A 19,592-nucleotide genomic window follows, 5' to 3' on the forward strand; every position below is an offset into this window, starting at 1 on the left:
GCAGCTCCCCATCACCGCTCAGCTGAGTGATCTGTGGGCTCCCAGGGATCCGTCCTCCCTGGAGGGTCACTGTCCCCAAAACGTGTGCACCAATAACCTAATGCCTGAAATAACAAGTAACTAAAATAACAAATAACCAAAATAACAAGTAAATGAAATATCAAATTGACCCCCATCTGCATTTGGCAACGTACTAAAAATTGGCACCCAGCCCTGGAGGTGGCGATGTCTCAGTTCACACGTACAGAGGTGTGTGCTCTGCAGGACCTCTCTGCCTGCCCCCATGGAGATGCAGTTATTTTACATAATATTATTATTATTTTTTTAACTCATATCAAATATTTTAGTGCTTTACAATCGCCCTGTAACAGGTCTGGTGCCCAGGAGGCTTTGAAGGCTGGAAGTTGTTGTGTATTTCCCCAGCATGTCTACGAACAAACCGCACAGGAGTAACGATTACAAACATACAACTTTAAAAAAAAATTCCTGTTAAAGATTTATTGCAATAATACAATAAAATTTAGAAAAAAAAAAATCGTGTTTAGTTACATCGAGTTTGGAAGTCGCAGAGAGAGGCCCCGAGTTCTGCCAGCCCCGCACCTCCCGTCCCAAACCCACCGAAGGTGCCCGATTTTGGCCGGGGCTGGGCTCCCAAATCCGGCTCCTCCTTGGCAGCTCGCGTGGGCCACGGCCTGGGATGAGATCCCTGCACTCGTGCCATGCAAATTGTTTTGTAAACTCTCAGCTGGCCGTCTCCAACTATCTCTAATTACAGATACCGCCTCCCTCCCTCCCTCCCTCCCTCGCCCCCCCCAAAACAAGCTGGAAAACTAATCCTGTCGATTGCACTCAAGGTTTGGACACACACAATTAATTCTTCCTTAGCTACACATGTGCAAAACACTTTAAAAAAAAAACAAACAACAAAGCCCACAATCTGTTCTGTTAAAAAACCTCTCTCGAAAGGAGCTCTCTCGATGCATCTGAACGCCCTCACAGTGCCGCTGTGCACCTCCAGAGCATGACATGGTTGTAAATAAATTATTTGGAGAACATGATGGGTACGAGGGATATGGCTTAAAAGGTTCTGGGGGTGGTGTTTGTGTTTTCCCCTAAATAAGTCAAGGACAGCACACAAAGCTGAATCGCGGCCTGGCCTTTAGGGTTCTACGCAGCGCGAAGGTAGCGATGAAAGAGCGACTGAAATGTGTCTTAAAAAAGGGAAAAAAAAAAAAAGGAGGGAAGATATCGATATGGTGGGGTCCAGTGCAAAATAAATGAGGATCCAAAACGGGCTGTGCAATGCTGAGAGCCCCCCATGCAGTACTGCTACGTGCTGGCTGCTCAGAGCTGCGATGGGTTCCTAAAGTGCTGGCAGCTGAGCAGTGACCGAAGCCTCCTCTCCCTGTCCCTGTCCCTGTCCCTGCTCAGACCACGGTAGCCAACAGCATTTTGGCTGATTTCTCATCTCTTTCCCAACACGAACCTACCTTGGGCTCAGAACAACCAACTGGCAGCACCGAGGGGGCCCCCGCCTTGCCACACGCACGCTGTGGGTGCGGAGTTGAGGGTCTTTGGTTTAAAAAACCCAAGAAACAGCCACCACCAGCAAAAAAAAATACCAAAAATGGATCCCCGCTGCCAAAGAGAAAGGGCTGGGAGGCACAGTACTCAGCTGGTGTCCCTGGTGCAGAGCTCACCGGGGTGTTAGCACTAGTGCTGCTCTTCCACCCACTCGGTGGAGCCAGGTGGCAGTGCTGGCTGGGCTGGGGAGGACCCACAGCGTCCCAAAACCTTCCCAAAACGTCCCAAAAAACTCCACATGCTTGACAGAGAACGGGAGGGCCAGGTAAGGCAGCCTGCAGCTGGGGTTTCCACCAGGCAGGAGGACGCTGCCTCGGATGTGCCAGCACGCCAGGCTGAAATCTTCCATCTCGGAGGGGTGGGAGGATGCTTCTACACGAGTCTGCCCCGCGGAGAAGTCAAAACGTCCCAGCTCTGTAAAATGTAAACCGTAAATGGGAAGCCTCGCTGAGCAGAGCCACCTTGAAGTCGTACGTACCGCGGGGCAGAGGGCGCGAGGAGCTCTGGTCAGCATCACGCCTCCCGTGGCTTTGCAAGCAGGCCAGCCGCGCCCGGAGCGCTTCTGCAGTGAAATGAAATCAACTTCTTGGCATCCAGGAACCAAGGGAATTCAGGAACCCCACCAGAAACGTCAAACGCGACAGGGTTCACAACGCATGTAGTGTGGAGGACGCGGGACTTCGTCAAACGAGCCTGAAATGAGGTTTTTCCTACGATTAAAAAGTGGCAACGTGGTGTAGCTGATGGGTATTATTGCAATCCTGTATCGGCGTCAATGTGGGTCTAGCTAAGAGAATGTCCAGTGTTTCTTTGGTGTATGATACTAGGAGTAAAGAGCCTGTGTGCTTCGGGCAGCACGACACGAAACTTTCCGACTACCTACCAGTGGAACCAGCATGAAACCAGCCAGTTTGCCATGGCGAAACTGGGCCAAGATCCACAGCCAAACCTAAAGTAAAAGAGCGATTTGTTGTGTGACTTCCTGCCCATGCTGATTCTTTGTATTAAAAATATGGCAACGGAGATTAGAAAACATGTTAAAAATGCATAATTTTCATGTCCTGAATGAAAAAAATTTAGAAATATGCATTTCTGCGCTACGCAAGACAGATTTAAAACACGCAAACATAAACCCTGTAAGGAGTTAAGAAAACGTGAACTGCATCTGCACCACTGTCCAGCCTGAACACCGAGCAGCCTTCCCTCTGTGCTCGTTCAGATCCACACACTCCAAAATCTGTTTCTTCTTTAGGAAGCAGAGCTGGAGCCTGCTGGGTCCTTCTTCTTTGCCACTCAACAATGCAGACAGAACCGAGACACCAAGTGCCCTGACAGAACCCGTCGGGAGGATGGAGCGAGCCAATTTACAAAACAGGGGGACCCCACGGGCATCGCGGGTAAAGAAAAAGGTTCTTCGGGTTTACAAAACGTGAAGTCCGACCTTTTCTTTGTTCCAGGCACTACTTAACTGAATACGTAAGGTTTACTACAGCATTGTTGGGGAGGGATTCCTTCCTCGCATCCTGCGATCCACGGATCCTCGCTAGCGGTGTCCAGTGTACGCCTTGAACCACGAGGTCACCGAGGCAGCAGCGGAGGAGATCATGCCTCCAGCGCTGCTGCTGGCGATGGGCTGAGACGCCTGCGTGCTCTGGCTCTGCAGCATCTCCACCTGCTGCGAGGGGATGTCGCAGAACCTGGGGCTCGGCAGGTTCTCCCAGTCTGTCCCCAGGTCCGTCTCTTCGTCGCTGACGTGCTCGTCCCCACTCTCGTCTGTCTCGCCGGCGGCGCTGGGGTCCACGAACTCCATGGAGTCTTCGAGATCAGCGCTGATTTCGAAAGGCCCAGACCTGTGAACAGGGGCAGAACGCTGTCAGCCCTGTGGGTACCGTGCAGGAGAATTAAAACACCTCTGTCTTTATCAGCTGGCTAAGAGAAAACTCAGTGGCTATGGGGAGAACTACGCTATGACCATGATAAAAGGACAGCAGCTCGACGAGGGACTTATAGCTGGTTTCCAGTCCACGAAGCAGGGAAAACGGGAGAGCTCCTTCACCTGGGCAGTGGATGGTGAAGCACACACGCAGAAGAAAAAGCTGTGGGTAATAACTCACAGCTCCACTGGTGGGAATCTCGGCTCGATGCGGAACAGCTTTTATTTTTCACGCCAGCTCTGCCAGCCAGGGCAGGGTGTAGGTTGCAGCCCGCAGCCAGCACAGCTCGCTAACATGCTGCCCCCAGCAGCACCTCGCCCCCAGCAAGATCTCGAGATCTTTTTTTTTTTTTTCCAGGGGTCTCCAGATCTCCAGAGGTCCTGCCCAAACTCATCTCCTCCTCACTGACTCCGAGTTCCCTGCTGCCACTGCCTGGTTGGAGAGGCAACTGCATCCTGCCCAGGCGCTCAGCATTGCGCCAGGGAACAGGGAGACCAAATCCAAAATATCTTTACTGAGCATCTCCAGACACTTTCAGAGGCCTGTGGGCAGCCAGAGGGGCTCACAGAGGCAGTGAAAAGCTGATTCCCCACGGCCAGCAGGTCCCTGTCAAACAAATTTCAGCCCAGAGCACAAAGCTCTTACAGATTCTCAGTGTAACAGGAGCAGGAATTTGATGTGGATAATGGGGTTTCTCCACTGCGGTTCTCCAACCTTATCTAGAAGCCTGAGGCAGCAATTTAGCATGGAAAATTTTAATCCAAACAATTAAAGCTTGATAAAATTATATGCATGTGAAAATAGTAGTTTATAAAGGAGGCTATCAGGCAACTGTAGGCTTGGAAGTCTGAAGGAAAATAAAACCAGCCAATTGCTGCAAACTTTGCAGGCAGCTGGGAAATTGAAGGTAAACGCTCCTCTTTCATCACACAGGAGGGAAGGAGAGCGCTGGCCTCTGGCAGTGGGAATTGATGTTCCCACTTCCCTCTAACCTCTCCTGTTACCACGTGGACCCAACTGATGCGAAGTGAGACCCATCTCTCTGCTCTTCCCACCCTAAGGAGCCATCAGGTTTAGGTTTTTGTTCACTGTGGCACTTCTTTACAGCAGCTGCTTTCCAGGACACGGTTCTTCACTCTCTGGGTGTTTCCTGCCCTCTCCTTGTTTCCAGACAAGCAGCAGCAAGCACATCATTTTTTCCAACCTGAGCTAAGTTGGCTCCCCACAGCTTTGGGCTGACTAAGTAGGGATGGACTTGAACATAAGGTAAGTCTGTAGAGGCATGAATTCAGCTCCTCTTAGTGAGATTTTTAAATAAAACCAGTCCTGTACACCAGAACAAAGTGGAAAAGTAGATGTCGGAACACTCGTGTGTTTGAGGGGGAACAAAGCAGCAGAATAAACAAATATTTGCAGAGTGTCTCGGGCACAAGTGACTGGATTACCCCAAGAGGAAATCAATGTTGACTTTCTTACACTGAAGTTGTAAAAAGAAAGGGAGAATATTGAGCCTGGTGTGTGCAGCCTACAGAAACTGATGTTCATCACATGCTAAGTTAACAGGAAAGCTGTCTTTAATCTTAACGTACACAGAAATTAGTATAATTTGAGTGTGGACTTTGGCCTAGGGTGCTCATTGACTGAAAATATTTCGGGAAAGCCTGGGATGTGTGCTGCTGTCCTCTGGAGGGAAGGAGTTCCTGCAGTTCAGCCCAGGAGAAACAAGCCCACACAATCATAACGCCACCAGCTGAGCCTGCTACATGCAGAACCACAGCATACAGATGTTTCTGAAACATAATTTCCTTCTCAGACTCCTCTTTTTCTGCCTTTTCCTGCCTCATCCTTATAACCAGCCTGACGTGCTGAGGACTTATCCACAGATACAGCAGAATAAAAGCAGAAAAAACATATTTCCCTCACGAATAACAACACAAACACAACCCCACAAGGGATTCAGTTACAGGTGTGTTCACAAACTGCTTTTCTTACCTGCCCAAGTTCTCAGTGTCTGGGCTCACCAGGTACATAAGGTTCCTGAGCGTATGCAGTGGGTGCAACAGATCTAAATTTACATGCTACCATGGAGAAGGTAAGAAAAAAAAGACACGATCAGTTACTGGAGGAAACCTGCAGGCACAGTTGCTGTTTTACAAGCTGTTTGAAGAATCCATACGTTCATTCCCCCTACCTGAGAGAAGCAAAGGTGAAGGATGTTGGCATTCAGCTTCTTCACTGCTCGCGTGAACCTGTGTTTGCTGAGATTCTCGCCGCAGAACTCGCTGTTGGAAGACCACAAACACACGTGTGCACAAAGCAAAAGGCTGTGACAATACACGTACTGGAGCATCACAATTCTGTACCCTGGCTTCCTAACAAACCCTGGAGTAAATATCTTCGCTGTAAGCACTTGTTGAAGCTGTACAACCAGCTTCAGAGTGCTCAGGAGATTGCTTTTTCACCTTGGGAGACCTTTAGAATTTTATCAACAAGCACAGCTTGCCCGAGTCTCACTGGTTTCAACAGGACAGGTGGTGTGAACCATACACAAACTCAAAGATCCACTGTGGCCAAGCCATTTTGGTTCTCCTTTTAAATCCTGCCTCATTTCCTGTTCCCAACCTTTTCTTCCTGCGATGACTGAGCAACCAAGTAATAGCATAAAAAACTGCAGAGACCCTACACAACATTTGTGCCCTCACTTTGGCCATTGCTATTTTAAACACTTAAAAGAATCTCAGCAGCATAGCTGAGACCCCTGGAAGCTGAACCAAACCCACGGCTTTCCCAGAATTACTTCTGTACATCACAACTGGGGTTTATACAAGCACATGCTCCCAAACGTCTGGCTACATTCCCCATCAGTGTTTTAGCCCAGAGAAAATTACACTGCTGTCATGCCGTATTATAAGGCCTCATTCTACATCTCTTAATGCACTGGAGCTATTCAGGATGACTAAGAGCTGCTGAGTTTGTAAAGCACAGTAGGGTCTCATAAAACGAAAAGTGCTATTCATGCACTGTCATATTTCACTCCAGTGTGAGGACGCTGAATAAATTGCTTAGCAAGTTGTCATTCTGAACTATGATGGCTGGGCTGTGCTCTCAGGACACAGAAAGAGAGGATGGGAGGGAGGATTAACTGTGGTCTAGATTCTAGACTTCCCTGTGAAATTAAATTGCACCAAAAAAAAGGGGGGGGAGCCATCGACTATTGTCATAAAAGCTGTTCCAAATAATGACTTTGTTCAGAAAACCAAACTGAGCTAAGATCATTCAGAAGTGGTCACTGATCCACCTTCTCAGAGGCTTGGGTCTACTTGCCTGTTGCAGAGCTTCTTGGGAAGATTTACATCAAGTATGAGAGACAAAGTGTTAACAAGCTGGGTTGCATAGCACAATGCAGCACTGATGGTGTAAGCAGGGTTGTTATGTTCCATATCTGAAAGAAATAAAAACATCGTGAAAGTCGCATTATAAATGAAGCCTCAGTGGGTGTGTTAATGTGTTACTGAAGTCTACTCTGGAAAATGTCATTTGTCAGTGCCGAGAACTGCTTGAATCCAGCAATCATTTACAGTGAAATCTGTCAGAAGCCAGTAGAAAATAGTAATTCTTGGAATTCCTGTTAAATCGACAGCATGTGAACCATGTCAAAACTGTGAATAATTAACTTTATCTCTCTTTTGCTCTGCACTGGGTCCCAACGAGCATTTCCTGCAGAAGAGGCTTTCAGTGGACTAATCTCTGTAGTGGTGTTCCTTTAATTCTGACCTGGCTCCTTACCTGGTCCTTGTGTAGTCTTCTTCTCTTCCACCCAGTTGTAATAAGCTGAGTAGTCTCCGTTATTCGGAAGGGTTATCCAAGGCCCTGTGATACTGATGCTGGTGTCCCCGTTGTGGTCATCACACACCCATCTCCCAGAGAGATACGTGGTTCTCCTGGCTTCTGCAAGCTTGCTCACAGTGCTAGAGGTCATGGCATTGTCGCTCTCAGAAGACACATCTGCAGGATCTCTGTGGCAGCCAGAGAAGAACAGAGAGTTTTTAAAAGAAGTTCAAAAATATAATCACCAACGTACCTGGCAGGCACTTAATCAGATTGCACAGAGCAAAATGCTTGTAGAAACACTCCTGCTAAACTCCTCGTTCCCCAAACTACTTTGTTCTGGGATTTTTAATGATGTTTTTTAAGGTTAACAGTGGACACATACCTCAGATCTCTCAGTGGGGAGATGCTAGCACCTCCACATTCTTCTGCTCTGGACTTCTACCTCTAGGTCAGATGCTTTGCCTTTGGAAACCACCTCCTTCTCCCCACAGATGCCAAGGGAGCCAGAGTGTCTAGCTTAGACTTACATGACTCACCTCTGAGTGTCTAAAGCTTGGAAAAACGAGTCCAAAAGGATAAGCCTCCCCTACCTCATGCTTGTCTTTACTTCTTCGATGGGAAATATGACTGATGTTAGCTCCAGGATATGCGTCCGCCGAAGGTTTGCCAGATGCTCGTGCTGGGTTTTCAAGTCGTAGGTTTTTTTCTCGACCAGGTCTCCCAGCCTGCGGTTGTGCCTCTGGATCTTCTCCTTCTTCTCCTGATGCCGCTGAGCCCTGCGATAATGCTTCTGGTTCTCCTCCTTGATTCTCAGAAGCCCCTCTGCATCTGTGAAGGCAGCAGCAGATGTTAGCCTTGGAAAACGAGCTGTGAGGTACTTGTAGCGAGCCTGAGAAAGGCTTGATTAATATTTATAGAAAACAAGATCTACAGCAGCTTAAAACAGAAAACCCTGCCTCACCACTGACGCTTTCCAGCTGCTAAGTGGTACAATTTCTTAATCTTTTCTGAACATCGCAAAAGGGACTGAAATCGGAATTAATCTTTCCCTATCTTTCACCCAGCTATTTTTGGATCTGGAGCAGAAAAGCCAAGATTTCACAGTTTAATTAAACTTCTGGGGTAATCACCATGACAGAAATAGCCTGACTGTACATGCTCGCACGACGCTGGCCAAAAAGGCACGCATTGCTTGCAGCCAAAATCTAGTGCAGATAGCATCTCCATTCACAATTTCTGGCACCACTGCTTCCATTAGCTTGTGTTATTCGGGCTTTTGCTAACGTACGTCCTCTTGAAGCACTTGGATCCCAGTGGCACAGGCTTCTCCTTACCACGAGGGAAAGCTCCCTTTCCAGTCACAAAATGGCCCATGTGGTTACGCTTCGGAAAAGCTGCATCTGCCTGAATTTCCTCCGTGCATCAGGCACGCTAAGAGTCGGAAGAAAAATCCTTCAAGAGCATCTGCTGATTCTCCTATAAAATAATTCACTGCAGGAACGCTCCTGCAAACATATGGTGCTGCAGAGGGCGACTTAACTGCCTCGGTCTTTCAAAAGCACGGGAAAACGTCTCTGAATGCACATTTAAAAATTGTAATGTACCCTAGTTTGAATAAGAGCCCCCATATACTCGTCGCTCCATTTCAGTTTTTATGGCTGAGGAGGAACAGCATTAGTCATGCTCTCCTAGAGCACAGCAGCCTACTCGCTTTCCTGTAATCAAGAAATGGGCTAACTGCCCCTTGCACAGAAGGCAGGCAGTAAGCCTGACATCATTTGTCTGATGGATTTGGATTGCGAGGCGCAGATGAGACCAGAGCTACAATAGCAATGTTCTGTGGCATCTGCTACTCCACGAAGCCACGTTACAGACTATTAAAACATCAGCTTTCCCAGAGGGGAAGCACAAAAATTGAAGTTACATAAAAAAAAATGGGATCCATGACTGGTTCCCATCCCCTGGTACGTGCCCAGCCGTGCTCGGTCAGCACAGGACATCCCTGCTCCTCCTGGTTGTCACCCGTGCAGTTGGAACTGCAAGCTCAGGACTGCTGAAATAGCTATTATATATTGAAATTATATATTAAAACAGCCATTGTATTATTATAATAGCTTATTATCATTAATAAGTCATTAGAAATAACTTAGCAGAAGTTATTTCTACTCATTTATCTGAGCAGCGTTTGGTAGGAAGGATGATCTCATCCGTGGGAGATGGAAAGACCCAAATCAAAGCTGGTGAGGCTGGCTTCCCCAGGCAGGTAGGAACTAATAATCCTCAGGTCCATAAAATAAGGAACCCCCTGTAGGAGGAACTGCAGGAGAATTTTTCTCTCAACAGCACCAAGAATTTCTACGTGCCAGCCTGCACTTCAGTTTCTTTTAAGCACTCCTGTAGTATCAACAGCAAATCAATTAATGCCTGCATTCGTATTCCCAAAGCCTCCCTTTGCCCAGAGAATACGAAACAAAGAAGGAATAAAACATTAATTTGTTCCATTTTCATTCATGTTCTACTTGCAAGGCTACTTTTTGCGCCGAGCGAGCTCCCTTATCTGCAGGGCCAACAGCAATTATCTGAGAACACTGCGAACACGTTTCCTCTTCAGCAGCCCTGCTGCAGAAACAACTGTCCTTTTTTTCAGCGCAGCAATTCTGCTTTATGACCCAGTTTACGAGGCAATTAAAATTTGTCCCCAGAAGTATTTCAGGACACCGTCAAGCCCCACACATTCCCATTGCCTGCCCAGCAGCGAGCCACGCCAGGCATTCACAAGATCACCTCCTCAAATTGCTCTCTGCAGGCAGAAGGCAAAACACACACGTTTTAAAACCTTATTTTACGAAACACCAATTCTTGAAGTACCCAGGAGAGCCAGCTGAAAGAGCAGGAGCCCAGCGATCTAGAAATGTTTCCTATTTCAGTAAACCCACCTACGCCACATCCAAGAGAAGAGAGAGAAGCCATTTACGTTTTGTAACGTGGTCTCCTCCCTAAAAGTGAGCCAGGCTGAGCTCCTGATGTACTGGCTACGTAGTAAAGCTGCAGATTAGAACTATTTAAGTATTAATTCATTTCACAGAATAACAGGAAAGTGGAGGAGCTCCACGCCCCAGCTGGTTCTAACGTTTTGCCACCTTCAGAGCTGCACTTTGAGAAAAGGTGGTTAAATTCCTCATGCAAAGTCACATTGACTTCCTCTTCTCCTTTCTCTACAGGCTAAAGAGAACAATTAGTTATTATTCCCTTTATAATAATCTTCTATCTACTGAAAAAATGCTCTTCTTCTTCATCTTTTTTTTTCTTTTTTAAACTAAGCCAAACTGCAATTTTCTTGGCCACTCCTTATGTTTTATTCCTAATGTTCCCTTCTGGACTTTCTCCAGTTGATTTGTATCTTACTTAAATTGCTCAAAATGGGCTCCAGACTCCCACTGAGGCAACGCCACTGCTGAGCACAGCAGGATAATCGCTTCCTTCTTAAATACAACGCCCGTGTTAGTATAACCCTGACTGAGGTCTGAACCTTTCTGGAGCAGCACTAGCTTGTTATTTGGTATTTAATTTGCAATTCCCCAGGTCCCATCCTGTCAAATCTTGCCAGCATTCCCCACCAGAGGTTTACGTGGTTCTCTTTCCTAAACAACGTGCACTGAACTTTGTTCGTTTCAGACGATGCAGACAATTTACCTGCACAGTTTTGAATTTGATCCTGTTCTCCACTGAGCTCGTATCGTCATCCACCTTCGGTTCCTCCACTCCACTTTCTGTTCTACCATGCGAGCTATTATGGAAAATAGCAAACAGAACTGGGCTCCACCTGCCTCACCTCCTCTGTTGGGCAAGTATCACTGCTCTCTGAATGTAGCCCTGCTAGCAGTCTGTGGCATCCTTGCAGTGATTACACCCAAAACTGATTTATTTGCTTGCTTGTGAGACATCTTGGGGTAGATAGAGCCCAAAGGCAAGGTATCTTGCACCTTCTGCCTCTCCCTCCACTCGACCCACAGAGAAGGGTTGATCTGACGTGACCTACTCTTAACAAAAAGTGATGACTGTTTTTAATTATCTTCTAGGTACCTCAGGTACCTACAAGGTGGTCAGAAGCTGTGTCATCGGTGTAAGACTCCTGCAAACAGCTGCTGCTTCCACTCTGTTCCCTGGGACATCCTCTCTCCCTCATGTGTTCTCAGGTGCTCCGCTGCCGGCTCCTTAAGCTCCCTGGGGTGAATCTGATAAGGCCCTACAGACACAATCAAAATAATATTAAACTGGCTGCTTTCTTTCCTTGGCCTGAAGTCCTCTCTCAATCTCAAATTTAATCTGGCTAAACACCTGATCGCATTTTCTTTGTTAGAGGATGAAGCAAAGAAGGCACTGAATATTTTAGACTTCTCTGCAGTTACTCACCCCTCTTTCCTCTTAACTAGCCTGCTTGCCTTCTCCTTCATCTTTTTTTATTATACATTTCATACTGTGCTAGCCATCCTCCCTACTAAATGAAAATCATTTTGCACCTCAGCGTTTTTGATGTTATCACTGCAAGCCTGTGCTACTCCTTTATAACTATTCTCAGTTACACGCCTGTGCTTCCACTTTTTGTATGGCTCCTCTTGAGTCTCAAGTCATTAAAATGCTTCAAATTCAGTCAACACAATCCTGCACATGCTTCCTATCTCCGTAGGTTGTAAGGAGTGCTGCTTATTCTTTTCTGAAAAATGACTCTACACATCTCCTGCGTGTAAAATATTTAATGAGTTTCAAAACCGAAGCTGCTGAACGTTAGCAACTCAGCAGCCTATGCCATATTTTGGTGATGGTCTTGCTCCAACAGGATTTTTAGGATTTCTAGACAGGTGTGGGTTAAAATTCAGCACTTAGATGAAATCCGTAGCAGCTGCAGAGCTGTTTGCTCCTTTTTATCAAGGGGAAGCGATCAGAGATGCTACACTGAATAAAGCCATCTCCAGGGACAAAGCCAAATTCATAGGCTGCTAAGCATTTACTTTTTAAGCTGTTGCAAAATTATCTCCATGCGGCTGAATAATGTCTACTGTTTTCTAATTAAAACGCAAGCGTAAAAGGGGTAAAGTCCATTCAGTGATTTGCCTTGGAAATCCACTATTTTCAAAAACTAACACATCTCCTGCGATTGACTTTTCCCTCTTTAAGGCACAGTTTGACACGTTACAAAGGCACAGGCATTACTCACGTCTTGTCATTTCATCATTTTCTTTGCAAATGGTCTGTTTCAGCTGCTCGATCCTCATCTTGCAAGACATTATTTTCCATCTCTGCAAAAGAACATTCGGCAAGCGTAGGGCACAAACCATTTCCAACACACTGACTAATGATTAACAACAAAGCCAGCAGCTTTCGTGCAAAAGGAGCAGGATGTTCTGAACTGAATCAGACCAATAAATAAATATTTCATACACCGGTTTGTGCACAGAAGAATGCCACAAAGAAACAGAATATTTCGTATAAAGTCAATTGGTACAATAAGTTATTGAACAAATATCTAGTAGGAAATCAAAAATATTGAGGGTTTGGAGTGCTCAGCTTGCAGAGCCCATTTTGCCTTTGCTTACAACAGGTTTTTTAGGAAAGCAATGCAATGCCCTCAAGGTAAAATATAACTTCAAACAATATGATCTGGCTATTCAGAGAGTTCAAAAACGATGGGATGCTTTGAATAACTCACCAGCTGATCAGTTATCTCTTTGCCTTCCATGGCCTTCAAAACACTAGAGGAAAAACATGAATGAAAGTTATTTGACTTATCTCGACTACATCTGTCTCCAGCAACAGCGTGTCAGAGAGATTTTTTTTTAAGAATCAGAATTTTTATTCATTTAATGACTACGACTTACTGTTTTTGGAATTCTCTCTGTTTGGTTTTAAGATGCATCAGCCTTTCTTTCTTGTCTGAGAACCTGGAAGAGATTAAACGCTTTTATTGCTATTTTGCACACAGGTATTCTAAGTTGTCTGAAACAATAAAAAGGCTGAAGCCTGTGGGAGTCTCTAAACCTCAACTATCTGTCTTAATCTTTGTGAGCAATGGCTCAATATATGAAATTCTTGCCGAATTCTAGAGCACCTGTCTCCCAGGAACAGCAACAGACCCTCTAAGCTGAGGAAACATCCACACATTGTATTATCAAATTTGTAAGCATTACCCTTAATTACCTTCTATTTCTCTAGGATTTGCAGCTTAGAAACATCAATATTTTGTGTAGAAAGAAAAACATACACTGCTTGAAAAGCTTTTAATCACCGGAGAAATTAACAGTATCATAGGGAGCCTGTGATGGCATTAGGTGGTATTAGTGATACTACCCACTCTGCTACCAAGAAGTGCAGGTTTTTACACACTGAACTTCACATTTTTCTCACTTCTCACCTGGAAGAGTCTCAGATTTTACTCAGCGATGGTTCCAGACAGGACAGTACTCTCTCAAGGCTTTTACATGACATTCAAATCCTTCTTATATTATTATTAGCAGCCATAAGCTGCATTTTCTTCTACTTGTTTCTACCAGGCACGTGTAGGTGTCACAAGTGCCCGACCCAAATGCCTGCTTGAGGTCTGCCCCAGTGGATGTGAGGTGTGGGAACTGCCAAAAAAAGTGATCAGAAGGGAATTTTTTCAGGTTCATCATCCTGCATTTCCATCCTCTGAGTACAAATAGCCACGTTCTGCTCACCTGCATGCTCCTCACCACGCTGAGAAATACTTTTAAAGCAAACAGTGTCCGAACAATGTATATTGAGAGATTACAGTGAAGCACAAAGTGACAAAAGAGACAGCCAAGGGATGTAGACAACCTAAAAACAGCAAGTGTGTGCTGTGTTCTGCCAGTGCATGGCCTCCCAATTTTCCTTCGTGCTTGCCATGCCACAGCACCATCCTGATCCACACCTCAAACGTGTGTCTTGGGGTTAAATCCATGCAAGGAGAAATAATTCAGTGTATTTTGCTCCAGAACCTGTAGAATTCACTATTTCATCCTAACAGTTTCATGCAGAACCCACCAAGTTCTTCATTTCAGGGCTATCTAAGCTTTATTTAGAGAGAATCACAGAGTAAGTAAGCCTTGACAGGATGGCAGCTGGGGCCTCTCTCTGCTCAGCCCTCTGGATTTGATGTCCCATAAAACCAAAACGCTTAATTTCTTCCCTTGTAGTGCTGGAATCTGAAAGCTCGGAGACTGGCTTCGGTTTTACCAAGTGTGTAATCGCCCTTCCAGATGACAGCAGCGTGAAAACAACAACAAAACTTCTGCCTGCTGCCTTCGCAGACGACCAAAACTCTCTCTTTTCCTTCCAAAGCAGCTCAATCCCCAACGCAGGTGCTGCTCTAAAAGCCAGAGGCCACGCGTGCGCCTGAGGAATGCGGTGCAACCAGAGCCTGGCTGCTCGGTGTCTGTCTGTCCGTCTGTCCCGCGTGTCTTCACCCACCAGTCATCGTGGAAATTGCACAAGCGTGCTGTTTACGACGCCCTACCACGCACCTCCTGCACCTCTGACCTCGGGCACATCCCAAAATAACTCGGCCAGGCTGGGCAGCCACACGGGGAGCGCCGCGGAAATCTGGGGATTCTTCATTTCCAAGCTGGGTTAATTAACGGGCACGGAGGCTGATTTCCCAAATCGTGTCCGGCACACTAGTGGGAAGTCGATCTGTCAAGGGCCTGGGACTAAATTAAGTTCTCTCTGGTGAGGGAAGGCAGGAATGTTTGGGAGAGCCTGCAAGAATTACAGCTCGCCACACGCTTCAGCAACTGTGTCAGCCAGCTCCTACCAACTCCTTCAGCAGCTCTCCCTGAAGCAGATGTTTCCATCTCCTTATCCAGCCCCTTTTTTAATTGCATTGCATCACATAACTCATTTTATTCTGTGTATCCACAGCCCTTCAACCTGGTGAAGAAACAAAGCTCTGAATGGACTCTTAGAGCAACTCCCATGAAATGTAAACTGAGAGAAGGGGAGGACTCTGCATCTAAAATTATCCATCAGATGCTTCTTTTTCCTCCAGTCTGGATTAACCTGAGATTTCCTATGGTTCCCTGGCTTATTCCCATGTGTACATAATCAGAGAGGAAAAAAAAGAGAAAAAAGGACTCCCTAATCTATAGGAATCGATTAACACTGCAGGAGCTGAGGATAGCAACAGGAACATCCACTGCTGGGCCCGTTCACCACGAGAAAACTCCAGTGTCTCAAAAAGCCACTGAGTATGAACTGAGAATTTCTCTCTGTGACAGGCTGGGGTAAACTCCTGGGAGGAAGAAGAGTGTCCTGAAATGAACAACAAGATGCTCTGAACACACAACACGTTACTAATGAAAAGAAGAATGTTGGTGATCATTCTACTGCAGGATTTCCGGACTACTCATCTTTAATTGTAGCTGTGTTTCACTAATTAATCCTGACAGCTCCTCAGTTGGTGCCCCTCACAGGTACAGGCTGTGATTTTTGTTAGATGTGAACAATCTTCCTGTAGCTTTTACAGCAACTAGAACATAAAATAGTCCTGTGAAAATCTGAAATAATTCTTGATGTTGAAATGTTAAAGTATTTATTGTTTTATGAGGAAATAAAAACAAGAAAAGAGTAGAACATCACTGGATACAACGGGTAACCCCCTTTGACTTCTCACAAGTGAGAGGTACCAACGTTTTCCTCCAGCCTGTAACACTTCCAAAAGACAACTGGGAGCCCTGTGCATCCCAGGGCTGGATTTCTCACACCGCTCCCTCAGCAAAGCCCTTGTCGTGACCCTGCCGGGCTCCTCCAGGCCCGATCTAAAATTAACCCAGGTGCTACTAGAAGGCATAAAGTAACCAACTAAATACCGCTGACAGTAAACACAGCCTGAGCTCCAGCCAGCTCTCTGCACCTGTCCCTGCACGACCACGCCATGATTTTAAAGGTTGCTCCCTCCCTCGCCGCGCTCACGTCGCAAGAAATTCACGGAAACCCCTCGCTGCTGACAGAGAGGAAACAATAAAAACTGACCTGAGATGCCGGGCTGTTTCTCTCTCACTTTCCTATTAGTCACTCGAAGGATTAATTACACAACGCAGATAAAAAACTCCAAGCACACTTTCAGGCTGTCAGTAATTCTGTTATCTTTGAAAGAAGCAGAAACCTGAGTTTTATGAAGCTTTGTCCCTACACTGAACTTTTCCTGCTGCCATCGATCATGCTGACGCTGTTCTCGTTTTGTTAGTCCATGACTCCAGGAACACGGAGCTGCTGTAGGAGAGTTTTGAGCAGCAGGAGATGCAAAGCTCAGGGAAAAGCAGCGTCCAGGGGGGCTGCCTGGGCGGAGGCTGGAGAACAGAAGAGAGGATTACACAGACAGCGAGCCCAAGGTCCCAACCAAGGGGAAAAAAGGGAGGAGAAAAACAAAAGAGACCTTTCCTACAGTCAAGAAATGCAGCTTAATCATCACAATGTTTTCTGTCCAAAGGTGAATGGGACACTTAACGCATCCTTGTGAGGATGCAGTGACAGCAGTCGCTGATATGAGGAAGGGAAGAGATTGTTTTAAACAAGCTGTTGCCTCTGGTGCTTTGGCTAGGACTGCTTCTTCATGGTTGCGTTTTTCCAATGCGTAGAGAAACTTCTTGAGCCTTGGTTATACAGGATGAGAGTGGCTCCACTATAAGGGATGCTGCAGTTGGATTTCTGTAATGAAGCCTGATGGTTAGCCAAAATCTTCAGGCTGCAGAAAGGGCAGGAGAAAATACTTGGCTTACATTCCAAATTCCCAAACCAATTTTTTTTTTCATGGAAACGGCAGATAACCCTGAGCCGTCTCACACAAAGACGAGTTTTTCATCTATTTTAGACGGGCTAAAATCCAATTTGTGGTTCCACACCACAGCCTCTGAGGCAAAAGAAGAAAACCCATCACAGTGGCAGACTCAGGCCTCATTTTTGCCGGCTGATTCATGCTGGCTGCCACCTCGTGCCCACTCCCATCAACTTTAATGAAACTTGGCAGGGGTGAAGGGTCCGCTCACCCAGATAGAGATCTGGGCGCGAGCTGGCTTTCTGTATCTGGGTTATGCTTGAGAAGGTCAATTTGCTTAAATGTAAGACAAGCACATCATTGTCCAGTCATGCATCCTGTTGTGCAAACACCCACAGAAAGAGTTTATGGCAGGAAAACACCATCCGGCCATCAAAAGCTGCCTGGAGCTGTTGCAGAGAACCAGGGTAGGAAGAAAGACACCGCTGTTTCCCTGCCTATTCTTATGTTTGGCAAAGGGTGTTTGGTGCGAGGACCCTTCCACACAACACATCGCTCACTGCCTTCCCGAAATAGTTGGAGAAATCACTCTCAGCAGCTGTTAACGAAGCTACAAATTGAGGACCACAAACACAGCCAAAAATTAGGGCTATTCTTCAGACAGTGCTAGGCAGGCTTTTGAAGAATCCAGGATGGAGGTGCTGGAAATGACAGCTTGTCTCGCAGTCAAAAATGAGCTACAGAGGGGAAACGAGCATCTGAAGCATGTAACAGGGCTACCTGCTTCTTGATCGACTTCAGCAGCCCTCCTGCCGAGCCAGCTCCTTGCACAAAGGGGCAGGAAGGGGCGTGATCAACTCAAGTGCAATATTTCTGGGGGCCCATGATCAGGGCCCACGATCAGGACTAGTTATATGAACAGGAATGAAAAGAAGAGGTGCTGTTTGCTTGCGTACTTCTCTGATTTCGGTAAACCATTTTGGAAAATTACTGTTTTAACTACTGTTTTGGTATACTTCTGAGAACAGAGACGCATTTCAAGTGTCCCACTGTTTTTGCCCTTAGTTGTCTGGAGTTATCTCCGGTTCGCTGGTTGCACCCATATGGCCGTGTCACCACCCAAACCCTTCACAATTATAATTATTTGACACATTTTTACCCCTCACCAGACGAGTACCACTCACAAAGCCAGCACAGCCCCCTGGGCTGCCCCCAGCCCCCTCCCCTCGCTCTCTCTCACCACCTCCGGGCTCAGGGGGCCGAGGACCCCCCCAAACAAACCCCAGCAGCTCCCCAGGACCCCATTACCGGGGGGGGGGGCGACCCCCGGGACCCCCCAGCGAACCCAAGGGGCCTCCCCCACCCCATGGGGGCGTGTGAGGAGCATCCCCACGGCCTCCCCCGCGGGACCCAGCGGCGGGGCAGGCCCGAGGCCCCCTCCTCGTCCCCCCCCCGGTACCTCTCCGAGTCGCGGCCGTCGAAGAAGACGAAATCGCCGCCCCGGACGCACTTAGCGCAGGTGAGGCGGCGGCGGGTGGTGTTGCAGAGCGGGCAGCGCTCCACCGCCACGTACAAGCCCTCGGCGTCCTCCTCGGGACCCCTCAAGGCCGCCGGCCCTGCCCCGGGGCCGGGTCCCGGTCCCGGTCCCGCCCCGGTTCCCCCCTGCCCGCCGGGCTGCGGCCGGCAGCCGCTGGGAGTCGCCATCTTGGGCGCCCCGGTCACGTGGGGCCGTGTTGTGGCGCCGGGCATTGTGGGAACAGGGCGCTGAGGGCCTGGCCCCTCAGGGGGGTGTGTGTGTATGAGGGGGGTCCCCTCAGCGGTGTGAAGCGATAAATAAATAAAATTATGTGTCTAAAGGCTGTTTTGTGCGTGTTTTTCTCGGCTCAGGTTATACAGGCAGTGCTGGTGCAGAGGGTTAGGGAAGAAAATGGGGCAAGCGGAGGGAAAAAGGGGGAGTAAAGGGTGTAGGGCAGCATCCAGCACAGATCCCTCATGGCAGATGTACCTCACAGCCCTGTACCCCAAGAGAAGCTATGGCTACCCAAAATTAAATTATTTAGGTAATACTTATTGTTTGGGTAATTATTTGAGTAGTACTTATAGTATCAGGAATCAGCCTTTATGTAAAAGGGGTCGAAACGATTAATACACATCCTTAAAAACAACAGGCTAGCAGATTTCCTTGCCCCAGTCCCTGTATGGAGCCACAAGTCAAGATTTGTCAAGATTGAGATGGGTGTTATCAGCCGGTGGCCAGAATCAGAGAGCCAGTGCTCTGCAGGAGGCTAGGGAGAAAAGTGGGAATTCAAAGTAAAGAAACCCCAAATGAGGACTCAAAGCACTACTCTCACAACCTGGGACATGAGTTCTTTGTAAAAAGTAAAAAAAGCCAGCCTTTTTTTCCCCTTCTTTTTGTATTTAAGTACTACAAAATACTAGCATGAGCAGCACTCCACGGAAAGAACCCAGATACT

The 19,592-nt window shown here is 47.1% G+C and overlaps 1 protein-coding gene across 1 annotated transcript; it reads right to left on the bottom strand.

The window, feature by feature from the left end:
• Window positions 1-811: 811 nt before the first annotated feature.
• On the bottom strand, window positions 812-18,936 carry ATG14 (autophagy related 14). The gene is made up of 10 exons (XM_082762716.1): window positions 18,578-18,936; window positions 13,226-13,288; window positions 13,057-13,099; window positions 12,565-12,646; window positions 7,940-8,177; window positions 7,305-7,534; window positions 6,843-6,960; window positions 5,710-5,800; window positions 5,511-5,596; window positions 812-3,434 (listed from the first exon to the last, which is right to left on the bottom strand). The coding sequence occupies exons 1-10, from the start codon at window positions 18,865-18,867 to the stop codon at window positions 3,128-3,130; spliced, it is 1,548 nt and encodes a 515-aa protein (XP_082618842.1). The 5' UTR covers window positions 18,868-18,936; the 3' UTR covers window positions 812-3,127.
• Between the last annotated feature and the right edge of the window lie 656 nt (window positions 18,937-19,592).

The sequence above is a fragment of the Aythya marila genome (assembly GCF_965140915.1).
Source record: "Aythya marila genome assembly, chromosome: 5".
Classification (NCBI taxonomy): Eukaryota; Metazoa; Chordata; class Aves; order Anseriformes; family Anatidae; genus Aythya; species Aythya marila.